At 37.9% G+C, this 12,507-nt stretch overlaps 1 protein-coding gene across 1 annotated transcript; it reads right to left on the bottom strand.

Moving 5' to 3' along the window:
- Window positions 1–2,038: 2,038 nt before the first annotated feature.
- On the bottom strand, window positions 2,039–5,709 carry LOC120114340 (stomatin-like protein 2, mitochondrial). The gene is made up of 9 exons (XM_039135285.1): window positions 5,411–5,709; window positions 5,073–5,316; window positions 4,835–4,984; window positions 4,259–4,316; window positions 4,080–4,172; window positions 3,859–3,957; window positions 3,529–3,620; window positions 2,661–2,720; window positions 2,039–2,546 (listed from the first exon to the last, which is right to left on the bottom strand). The coding sequence occupies exons 1-9, from the start codon at window positions 5,581–5,583 to the stop codon at window positions 2,280–2,282; spliced, it is 1,236 nt and encodes a 411-aa protein (XP_038991216.1). The 5' UTR covers window positions 5,584–5,709; the 3' UTR covers window positions 2,039–2,279.
- Window positions 5,710–12,507: the final 6,798 nt, after the last annotated feature.

Consider the following 12,507-nt stretch of genomic DNA (forward strand, 5'->3'; position numbering starts at 1 on the left):
GGTGATGGAGTGGATGGTTTCGTTGGTGGTTCTGACTCATTCTTCTTCTTTTGGGACTGTGCGCATACTTTCTCTAGAGTTTCAGTCTTGACGACAATGCCACTTCGAAGGGTGATGACACTTGTGTTTTACCTCGGACTAGGCTCGATTTATGACAGTAACTTCTCTTGAGACTCCAATCGTTCCAAAGTTTGTTCCAGTTGACTTATCTATTTATCATGTTCCTGTAATTGAACTTTAGTTAAATTTTGAAATTTCTTATAGGATATCGTAATATGTTATACAATTGACTTAAATGACGGCAAAACCAGCAACAATGGGATGTATCCAAACAACATCTGAAACCAAATTCACCAAGCCGGCACAAACACAACATAACACTACAACACCATAACTACATCAATTTTCAACCCAGCTCTCAAACAAACGCAGCACCAATGAACAACCACCAAAAAAAATCACACCCCGACTAAGATAAACACATCAGCAGACCATTGGAACAAAGACCACTCAATTCTAAACCCTGAAACTAGTGCTGGAAAATCACGCAAACTAAAGACATAAAAATCCCAGAAAGAAATAAGCCTTGCCGATACACCTACAACAATGCAAAAATAGGATGCCAACTGGACCACCCTATAAACCTTATTTCTGCAGAAAATGACACAACAACAAAATATATACCTGCAACAGCTACACTTGCTTTGTTCAATACAATAACTCAACTGATGTCTCTCAATATAATAATATCCACAAACCACTAACAAAGCACGATGAAATCTGCAAGCACCAAACATGTTGCCAACATTCCACTACTGAAAAGATTCCTCTGACTTAGCGCCTTGAGCTACCCATCCCCCATACCACCTTACTCGGGACTAGTATCTTCTGCACCTTCCTCTATGAAGCCAAAAGCGTCCACAATAACATCGGCAACTACAAGCCATGCTCCGCCATCGACCAAGGATCCTACAATGAAAGCACCATCCTCACAACATTGCTGAACTTCCAAAGGAAAAAACTCCCAAAAACACATAAACTGCCAGTACTCTCAAACCAGGACTAAGTAGCCCATCAATCGACACTATGGGCACGACGAATAAACAATTAGAACTGCCAGTACTCTCAAACCAGGACTAAGCAGCCCATCAATCGACACTATGGGCACGACGAATAAACAATTAGCGACATCACCTCATTTCCACAATCAGAAACACTAAACCAACATCTTCAGCAGAAACCTCCTGCAACCTAGGACACAACTATCTAGGCAAAGCAAACACAACAGCTGAAGGCGAAAGAGAGGTAAAGACTTACGAACGAAAACACTCACTCAAATCAAGCCAATAGACGAAGAAAGGTAACAACGGCACCGAACACCGACCTTGATGCTTAAAAGCATACCTAATAAAAGGTAAAAACAAAAGAAAACTAAAGAAAGAAAAGAATCGACGGCCAGCAACCAGCCTTGAGGGTTGGTGCCGCCGCCACCGCCTATAGATCTACTAGGAACAAAAGACGAAGAAGAACCTTACTTAAGATATAGTATCTTATCACATTAAACCAACTAGTTGTTGGTCTAGAAATATTTTTTTTGTTTATATGCTCATTCTTCTGGGATTCACTGTCCTTTTATGTTTTCTTAACAAGAACAATGAAGGCTCTTTTTCAATCCTCAGCATTTAAGTGGAAATTGAAACAGGCGCATATGTACGTGCTGATTAAAATAAGATCTAGATTTTTCATCTACTCAGAAATGCAGTTGCTGCAAACCATGAAGAAAACATCTTTCTGCATTTGGTTTTGATCAGTATGGTATGCCGCTGCTCATTTGGACGAATAACTCCATCTTTACACATTATCTATTTCTCTGTGCTGGATTGTATTCACATGCATGAGAACTATATAGGAAAAGAATAATCCAGCATAAATCCAAAGCCCCAACTGTTGTCGATAGTAGTAGAAAGGACTACATCGAAGCATATGAAATAAAATCAAATGCTTAAATTTTAACTGCAGATCGGCGGGCAAAGCAGGTGTTTCATGAAAACTTTTCAACCTTTAGTTGGATTCTCGAGGCTACAAAAGATACACCAGCCTGTATTACAAAAGGCAGTCCTAGTCTTTGCCAAATGAATGAGCATTCTAATATCCTCTAAATCCTTATATTTTCCTTTTGAAATATTAGGAATGTTTTAACTAGTATCAACGTAGTCTCCATACAAGAACCCAGAAAGACAATCTGGTTTCAAGCAATAGAATTTTGATAAAATCGGTTTCTAATTGTTTTTCTTGGGGTTCTGGAGTGAAAATACCGGTTGACCATCATGACTCGTATCCCTTGCTTCCACTGATTTAGAGAGGTCTAGGGTTTCACCTTCAGGCTCTCCAGGAGCATCCTTGGTGCTTTTGGGTAGTTCATGGGCAACGTTTGTGTAAGAACCATCTGCAGAAGCATTTTTAACCAGGCTTTTGTACATGGTGAGAGCTTGGGCAATCATGTTTGCAGGATTCGCAGTAGAACTAGGAAGCAACATCGTTGTGCCCTAACAAATAAGAAGAAAGGACAAGTTCAGGCAGAAAGATAAAGAGTGAATAAAACCTTGATAATGAATTAATACTGGGAACAGGTGTATGGCTGCATGCTATCCCCTTTTTACCTCCTTGGCAATATTACTGAAGGCGTGAACATACTGCTCTGCAATCCTCAAACTTGCTGCCTGCAAAATAAACCATAAATTTTAGTCCCCTCTTAGTAATAAGCATGACTTTTCATACCTCTTGTCTACAAATGTATTCAGCCTTAAGAATTCATGACTCATATAACTCAGATCAGAAATGCCAAGTATACGCATATAGGGTTTATTCCTTAAAACAACAAAATCTGTTTGGCAGTAGTACCTCATATTCAACTAGGGTTCTCTCTCTCTTACTTGCGATTTTCCTCCTAGTGCATTCAAAATACAAGGGATAGACTGAAAATCTCCTAGTTCAAACAATTAAACCTAGCTTCAACAGGAAAAGACCAAAAAAACCTGCAAGTCTTCAGTTTGTTTCCCTATAACAGAGCAAAATCCAGACAACCTAATTAGGCATCAAGTCATTAAAGCAAACAGCCGGCATGGAAGTTTCGGGACTCTTAGAAAGAGTATTTGACATTTACAAGTATCATGATGATCCCAACATGTTTTCCAATTACATCATAGGAAATACATGATACCTTATGGGTGCGTTTGGCTAAAAGATCATTACTAGGGATAATAATCTTTTCCGGAATCATATGCCAACAATTGATTTGCTCTCATTCCCACGAGGGAAAAAATATTACCAACAATCGCACTATTTGAATCCTTTACTAGAAAAGTGCCCTCATGGGAATCATATGCCCCCGTTTGGTTTGCCCTCATTATCAAATGCACCCTAAAAGTAGATAGGAAAATCTTATTTGGATCCTTTAATAGTTTCAGGAATGATAGAAAAGTTAGCACCTAACATTTACATATGACGAGAATGATGGAGGAATCTCACCTCAACTCCCCCATTTTCCTTTAAGGATTGTGACACCAAGGCAATTCCTTTAGCTGTAGCTTGGGCTCTAGCAAGGATGGCTTCCGCTTCACCTAATAAATGCATTTGTAAAGAAGAAAATTTTGAAGACACGAAGACATGAAGAGAAATAATAAAAAAGGGGCAAGAACAATAATAGAATCACTGCTTGATCAGTTAGTGTTGTCCATAAGAGGAGAGTTCCAAAAAGACATAACCAAAATTAGTTACCCACATCAAAGTCAATTACAATTCATATAAAGCCCGGCCAATTTTTATTGTTATGACTGCTTACAAGTAATGATCACTAACCTTGTGCTCGGTTAACCTGATCCATTCTTGCTGCTTCAGATGCTAATATCACAGAACTTTTCCTACCTTCAGCAATATTTATGTCGGCCTGTCTTTCACCTGTTAAAATTAACTATTATGATTAGATCATCTTGTCTAAATCATTTATTAAAAGAGAAGATGCTAAAGTGCCATTAATTACTACCTTCCCCTAAAAGGAAAAATAACTATTACGGCCTTACCTTCAGATTCAAGAACTTGAGCTCTTCTTTTACGCTCTGCTTCTGCTTGCATCTCCATAGCTGCTCTCACCCCACGAGGTGGAGATATATCCCCTGGGTTGACAGTGAAGTAATATATAAATGATATATTGTTAACATAAAGAATTCCAGGAAGAAAATAAATGATAAACATTACTCACTTATCTCATAACGGAGACATTGAAGGCCCCAGTCTTTTGCGGCAACATTGATGGACTCCTGCAACCCTCATGTCATTCCAAAAGAGTCATCATCCTTTCCACTAATCTTTTTTTTTGGGGGGGGGGGGGGCGGGGGGTTGTGATTTTTGAGACATTGATGAACCAGAAAAACAAGTACAGGATTAATACAGTATCTTTCCAACTTTTTCCACACCACCATAATCACGTGTCATTGGAAATTATCAGAGACATTGAACAAACTAACTAAAAGAATTATCACACATCAAGCATAAACTTACCAGAGAAGGCACACAACAAATTTGACACAGATGTTAATCATGAATACAAGTTAAACAAAAGGTAAGTAGGGCAGTTATTCTTAATCACTCCTCTCAAACTGTTAACACAAATAAGAATAAAGAGTTTCTGCCTATTTTCTTCTTATCCCATTATTGATATATAATCATAATTGTATTATAAACTCAATTCATCCTATCTTGGGCTGATTCATCAAATCTATAGTTAAATTTCACAAAGAAAGAGAAAGGAAGAGAAAATCAAAGAAAGAAAACGAACCACAATCTTTTCGTTGAGAGTATCTCTCTCTTCGAAGGTCTTGTCGAGGGTAATTTTACCAAGCTCGCTACGCATGGTAGTTTGAGCAAGCTGAATGACGGCATAGATTGGGTTCTCAACGCCGTAAGAGGCAAGCTTGGGATCCACAATCTACAAAGATTCCAAAGCAAATATAGACCAAAAGGTTTTAAAGATTGAACAAAAGGGCAAAGAAGAGGAGGTGGAATGGAAGAAAGACCTTGACATATAAAACGCCATCAATGAGAATGCTGACATTGTCTTTGGTAATAGCGGATTGGTCCGGGATTGGAATAGCCTCTTCCTTGAGGGAATGAACGTAGGCAATTCTATCCACGAATGGGATAAGGAAATGTATTCCAGACGGAAGCGTTTTCAAGTATTTCCCGAACCTTTCTATCACGTAGGCCTTTTTCTCCGGTACGATGCGAATGCCCCAGTTTAATGGAGCTGCAGTCTCGTACCTAAAAGAATCGAGCAAAAAGTTGAAGCGAGAATTGATGTCTTTTCTTTTTTGGGGTTCTAGAATAGAGTATAATTATACGAGTTTTAATCTACCTGATGGCAGGATCACGACCGGTGCGAAGGAGACGGACGGTGGTGGAGAACGGCGGCGAGGAGAGACGCGGAATGGAGGAAGAACGCTGGCGGATAACCGCGGTGGAGAAGGACGACTGTTGGAGATATCTAAGGGCGTTGTGCAGGGAATTCAGTCTGCAAATCTTAGCCATTTCAATGCTTGGCTATTTGCAAATCTTATTTATTTCGGAATCGGATTAATTCTATTTCTACAACTGTTTCTTTCCAAATTTGTTTTTCCAGTCCCCTAATCAAGAAAGGCATGTAAAACCTTCGGATCGAATTGGAAAATCACTCTCATTCTTTCTGCGAGTCTATGTTCTTTCCCCCGTGATCATTGAGCGAGCCGGGCTTTGTTCCATTTCCGCTAAGGCCCAAATTCAATGTAGCATTTATTTAAGGGATAACTTTTATTAAAATGAAAGAATGTTTTATTAAAATTTTATGATTACTAAATTTAAAAAAATAATAGTTTTCAAATATTTTTATTTTTTAAATATTTTAAAATTATTGTTTAAAAATGTGATAAAAGTGAAATAAACAATTTTATGGTGAATGGAATACCCTCTGTGCTAGGGTTTTGTGTCGTTTGTGATAGGGTTTTGTTGTATGTGATAGGTGTTCCGCCGTTTTTTTTCAGTTCTTAGTTTTCTGATTAGTGGTAGTATCTGAGGTGTTCTCATCGTTCTATTTTCTGCTAGTTTTTTTAGTGATATTTCTGCGTTTTGTCTCGATGGGGGACATTGAAAAAGAGATTGAAAATATAAATTTGGGAGATGAGGTGGATGAACTCTTGGTTTTGCAACCACCAGAATCAGACTTATCAATCTCTTTTGATCATTTTCTTGTGGGACGCTTCCTTACGTCGAGGTCTGTGAATTTTCAAGCCATGCACGTTACTCTAGCGAATGTGTAGAGGCTAATCGGAGGTATTGCAATCACAAAGTTAGGTGAAGGACATTTTTTGTTCCGTTTATTTCATGATGAGGACGTTGATTGGATAGTAACGGAGGGTCCGTGATATTTTAGTTCCCATATTTTGTTGATTCACCGCCTCAAACCGGGGGAGGATCCTATGACAATGGACTTATAATGGGGTGAGTTTTGGGTGATAGTGAATGATCTTCCAATCGGTTTCATTTCGGAACAAGTGGCGAAGCAGTTTGGGAATTTTATTGGCAAGTTTATTGATTATGATGCCACTATTGTCTCATTGGGGTATAAAGGTAATATTCGGGTGAGAGTTTGAATGGATGTTGGAAAGCCGTTGAAAAGAAAGAAGCGAATTGTGCTGTCGAATGGTGCTTCCGTGTACGCTAACTTTCAGTATAAGAAGCTTCGGCTATTTTGTTTCTTGTGCGGTAAGCTGGGGCATGGGGAAAAATTCTTTCCACATCGGATTTTGAAGGAGAAAAAGGACTTGATTCCTCAGTGGAACGTTTTGATCCGAGCTCTGACTTTGAGACGTGTGATTCAAACAAGACCTTGGCTACGAGACGATTGTGAGGTTGTTGAAAACTTGACCACAAATAGGGAAGTGGTATATTCTACATCATCTACTGGGACAAATAAGGGTGAATAAACTAAGGCGTAGGTCGAGGGAGTTTTTCCCGGCAAGGGAAATGCTCAAAATAATGTTGGAGATATGGATACTGCTATGGTTGCAGCTAAGGAAGAGGAACCGGTGGAAAATGTGGATAGTGCTAAGAGAATGAGTGGTCCGGTAACTTTGCATTTACAGAATTAAAATGATACTGGAACTTTCAACACATCCATAGGCCTGTGATCACAGGCCGACCAGGATCAATGAAAATCTTAAGTTGAAATGTTTGGGGTTTGGGAATACCCTGGACAGTTCACCGTCTCGGGCATATGTAGCGAGACGTTAATCCATTTGTAGTTTTTTTCATGGAGATGAAACTACAGAATTGCCGCATGGAGAAGATTCACGAGTCTGGTGGTTTTGTGTATGGAGTAGAGGTTGAAGCTCAGGGAACTAGGGGAGGTCTTTGCCTAGCGTGGCGTTCGACTTGTGATGTGGTCCTTCATTCTTTTTCTGATTCTCATACTGATGTAACTTTTAACGTGGATTCTGATGGGTATTTTTGGAGGTTGACAGGTTTATACGGGGCTCCTCAAGAGATTTGACGCGGGGAGTCTTGGAATTTGCTTCGTCTCCTCAATGATAGTCCATATAATCCCTTGTGTGTTGTGGGCGATTTCAACGAGATTCTTTACTCATTTGAAAACAATGGCGGAGGTCTGAGGAACGAAGGACTAATAGGGGCTTTTAGGGAGGCTTTGGATGCTTGTAATTTGGATGATGTTGGGTATAATGGCATTTGGTATACATGGGAACGTGGCAGGAGCAGTGCAACTAATATTCGTGAGAAATTGGACAGAGGGGTGGCGAATGATGGATGAAAGAATTTATTTTCAAAGTATTCGCTCCAACAATTAATTATTCTATTTCGGATAATTTTCCTATTCTTCTGTACACGATGTTTCATGGGGATACGAAGAGAAGATGACACTTTCATTTTGAGACTTCGTGGTGTCGAAAGTCATTTTCGTCCGAGTTTATGCATTTATATTATTATTAAATTTATTACAGGAAGCACAAATGCAAAACAAATCAAGGCTCATTTACAAATCAGAATTTGGAGCCCATTTTACAAGTCCAAACCCGAGACAAGCCCAGATAACCCATTAGGCCCAATACTCGTTTAAGGTTTTCTGCTAGGGTTTCCTACACAGCTCCAGCCGCCAGCATTCTCAACCGTCCAATCAAGAGGAAGATCCAAGGGCCCAAATTCATCCAGTAGAAACCCTAGGGTTTCATTACAACCCTAGGGCTATTTGGGCCGCCACCTCCAAGTTCTCCACTCCGATGTTGTCACGACACCACGGCCTCACCACCGGATCTAGAAGATCTGGGTGCATTTAAATGCACCCAGCAAGATAGTCACACACATCATCGACCCTAGGGTGAGTCACCATCGTAGCTCTGGTGACTCACCGGGGTTCCCTATTTTAACCGATCCATAGAGTGGTTCGAAGAACCCTATATAAACCCATCAAACCTGCAAAGGAGAAAAAAACAGCAAGCAACAAAGAAACACAACAACCAATCCACGAAAAAAATCTAGAAAAATATAGAGAAGAGATCGAGAGAATCTTACCGTTGTCGGAGCTTCCACGCATCATTAGAGAAGTAGAAACATCGAAGGTAAAAAAAATAGATCTATGTTGATCTATGGGTTTTTAGAAGGAAAGGTCGCCGGATTCGGCTTTAGGACGGAGAGAGCTTCGATTCGGGGATTTTTTCTAAACTTCGGCCACTGTAAACGGTGACCGGCGGTAGCTGTCGACACCGGTAATAGGAGACCGTCGGTGGCTGGCTATCCCTCCGGTGGGGAGTTTTAGAGAGAGGCGAGAGAGAAATTTTATTTATCTCTCTTAGAGAGATAGTGAAATTGAGAAAATGATAAGCTTAAGGCCTTTAGGATCGGATTTTGGGGATTTATACCCCTTCCCAAATGACACCATTTTGGGGAGGAACCTCTGTGTAATTTGTGAATGGGCAAATCTCCTCATTGATTCATGTATGTTGTATTTTTTACAATTTATTCACTGGAATTATGTTTCCGTGCTTTCTAATTTGATATTCGTATTTTATTTCATTTCATTCATTAATCGCATGTATTTATATATTTAGGGTAAATATCATATTTAGTCCATATATTTTAATAATTTATATTTTAATCCCATATACTTATTTATGGTTAAATTACACTTTTAATACCTAAAATTTTGATATTTTCATATTTTAATCATTAAATTTATTATATGTATTTTGGTTAAATTATTTTATACAATGAATCATAAAAATATTTCCTTATTTTATTAGGAAAGTATTTTAAATTATTTGTTGGTATAAAATAATATCCCTAATGTTTTTTATGGGATCAAAAATTAAATTAAATCCAAATTTATAAATTTTACTGCAAATACATTAATTAATAAACAAAGGTACCAATTTTAGACATTGTGAGGGTGATAATCTTTCCCCACACGTAACCGACTCCTGAACTCATTTTATGGTAAGCTGACCCTTTTTGTGTTGTTTTAATATTATTTTTATAAATTTTATTAAAATAACATAGCATTTTTGGTGGCCAATAACACCTCGATAAATGATTGGTGGCGACTCCTCAAATTTGTGTTTTATCTTATGTAAGAAGAAAAACACTTACTTTTTCGAGACGAGATTTAGAAAATAACGACACTTGTTTTCGCCAGGCAAATACCGTCTAGATAGCTTGGTAACTCCACTGGGGATTTAGTTTTTTTAGAGAGTCGAGCCACTAGTTTATTAATTAATTGTTTTTGCAATAAAATTATAAATTTGTTTTAATTTAGTTTTTTTATCCCTTGATTATTTTTCTTTGTATAAATAGTTGGACTAACTTGTTTGTTATTATTTTCAGATTTAATTACGTGTCTTTGGATTTTAAGAATGAATTTGTGTGTTGTACATTGTTTTTTTTCTTTTTATGTTTTTCCTCACACACTATGCACTATATTATCATAACATGAGCTAAAACCCCGCTCTATCCTATTTAGCATGAATGGGAAACTACTCCCTCGTGTGGTTTTCACCTCCGTATGGGATAGGGGACCATTCTTTGAGCTCACACCTTATGTTCCTCGTGTGGTTTTCACTTCTGTATAGACATAAGGAAGTGTGTTCCTTCGAATTGAACTCAATCCGAAAGCCTGTAATGGGCAAGGATTGAGGGTTTGACAGCCCAAGGGGGCACCAACAAGGACAATTCGAAGACCTTTTTACCTTAGAGCCAAATCGAGCATATAATAAACCTAGAACTTGAGTCTAGGCAGAGCCTAAACCAAAATATTCTCGTAAGGTTAGCACACAAGGAAAAGCTTGTTGAGTTTTTTTAATTTACTTAGCATTACTTTATTTTCTGAATAAATGTATGCGAACTAGAAATCATGCGGTTAGGTTTATCTTTCCAAACAAGCATGTGAACTAGATTGCATGAAGTTAGGATTTTTTATTGACTACTTATTATTGGTTGATTTTTATATTACTTTTCATTTTGTATTACATTTTTCATACCATAGTGTTGATTCATGGTTGATGTCCATATAGAAAGCTGGAAATATGGAACGAAAAGTCCAACATGAAGTTGAAGACAATGCAGTGGTTCTAAGATGGTCTGAGCAATCTCAACTTATCAATGGAGATAGTCTATCACTAGGATACATGTCAGATCTGATTGGTTATACTCATATCAATGTCCGGCAAAACAATCTGAGTGAGTTAAAAGAAATCTGGGGAAAATGGGAAATAACAGACAAGAAGTTGTTCTATCAGTTATATGGTGACATTACATATCTCTTAGACATCCCTATGAATCAACATTTATTTAGAGCTCTATCACAATTTTGGAATCCCGCCTATAGTTGTTTCACCTTTGGCAGAGTGGATCTAACGCCTACTATAAAGGAATATCGAGCTCTTATTCGTTGTCCGAGATCCCATGAAGAGAGGGTATATACCAAACCACCTAATACTTCTTCTTTTAAGAAGAAATTACTCTTAATGACTAGAATGAGTGAAGAGTGGGTCACTAGAAATATAAAAAAGAAGGGTGATAATGAATATATCACTTGGACTGCTCTGAGAGAAGCGATTTATCGTCATCCATAAAAAAGGAAGAAGATTGATATGTTAGCTTTAGGTATTTATGGATTGATTATTTTTCCAAAAATCCTGGGGCATGTGGATATATCAGATGTGGGCTTGTTTGAAAGATTGTATAAGAATATAGATCATGTTCCATCTATTTTAGCTAAAACATTTCGTTCTTTGAATTCCTGTAGACGCGAAGGAGAGGGACGTTTTATAGGCTGTGCACTTTTTTTGTTAGTATGGATTCTTAATCATATCAAGCATGAGGAAAAAACACCTGGTCGAGTATTTCTGGAAGATTTTTCACCCTTGCAAGACTTCCTTTCACGAGAATGGCCCAGAGGTTACGATGAATAAAAAGGGATGAATATCTTCAAAAATTTCAAAGATAGTGATGTATTATGGCATGCCTCATGGAATACTTCTTCAAATATACTGTATAGATGTGGAGAGCATGATTGGGTTCCTTTGCCAGGCATCTGGGGTTCCGTAGGATATGCACCTTTGTTGATTTCCAGACAATATGGATCGAGGTAATTTATTCCTGCAACATCAGGTTTATCTAAATCATAGTTTTCATTTAGAGGTGATCAGTACAAGAATAAAGTCAGAAGGGTCGCTGATGCTTGGAAACAGACTCATCCAGTAAATTTGTTCACTTTCAGTCAAAAACTTTCACAAGAGTATGAGCAATGGAGAATAGTTGGGTCAACGATAACCTCCCGTTGGTTAATCTTTAGAATGTTCAACCTACCAAATAATATTTTAGAGTTATACCATCTCCATTAGAGTTGGCAAGACAAGACTTCGAGATTGAAAGGAAACAATGGAGAAAAACTCTGCAAAAATTAGAGGAGAAAGTATACCATAAAGGAATCGAAATAGACATCCATAAAGGATGAGAAGATCAAGTTAACAAGGTTAAAAAGTAGCTCAGATTAGATTTTAATAATCTCCAGTCATCTTATCAGCAAATGGTAAAGACTCAGATTACAGAAGGTTCAAGCAAATTACCTGTTGAATGGAAACAACAATCGGCAAGTTTGAAAAGAAAAGCTGAAGAAAGCAAAGAAGAGCTCAAATGAAGTAAACATCATGCCAAGATACTTTCCAAGAAAAAGATGCATTAGAGCAACAATTGCTAGAAAATCAAGCCCAAAATCAGAAACTAGAAGGCAAGATCTTAAGGCTGGAGATATCATTGCAAAGACAAGAAAGTAACTCAGAAGTTAAAAGTATGATAAAACAAGTAAATAAACTTGAGGCTAGGTCCAAGATCTTCAGAGGATGGTAAATGAACTCCCTATTGTCCCTTATGAAGGAATTTTACAATGTTTGCAAAAATAATTGCTGGGAA

Source organism: Hibiscus syriacus, unplaced genomic scaffold (genome assembly GCF_006381635.1).
Source record: "Hibiscus syriacus cultivar Baekdansim isolate YM2019G1 unplaced genomic scaffold, ASM638163v2 tig00110223_pilon, whole genome shotgun sequence".
Taxonomy (NCBI): Eukaryota; Viridiplantae; Streptophyta; class Magnoliopsida; order Malvales; family Malvaceae; genus Hibiscus; species Hibiscus syriacus.

Bases quoted from the DNA above. Each gene is read 5' to 3' on its own strand.
- LOC120114340 (XM_039135285.1), bottom strand. From the start codon at position 5,583: ATGGCTAAGATTTGCAGACTGAATTCCCTGCACAACGCCCTTAGATAT. The intron at 3,958-4,079 runs GTAAGGCCGTAA...TAATTTTAACAG, and splicing joins TCAAGTTCTTGAATCTGAAG to GTGAAAGACAGGCCGACATA. The intron at 3,621-3,858 runs GTTAGTGATCAT...TGCATTTATTAG, and splicing joins TCAGGTTAACCGAGCACAAG to GTGAAGCGGAAGCCATCCTT.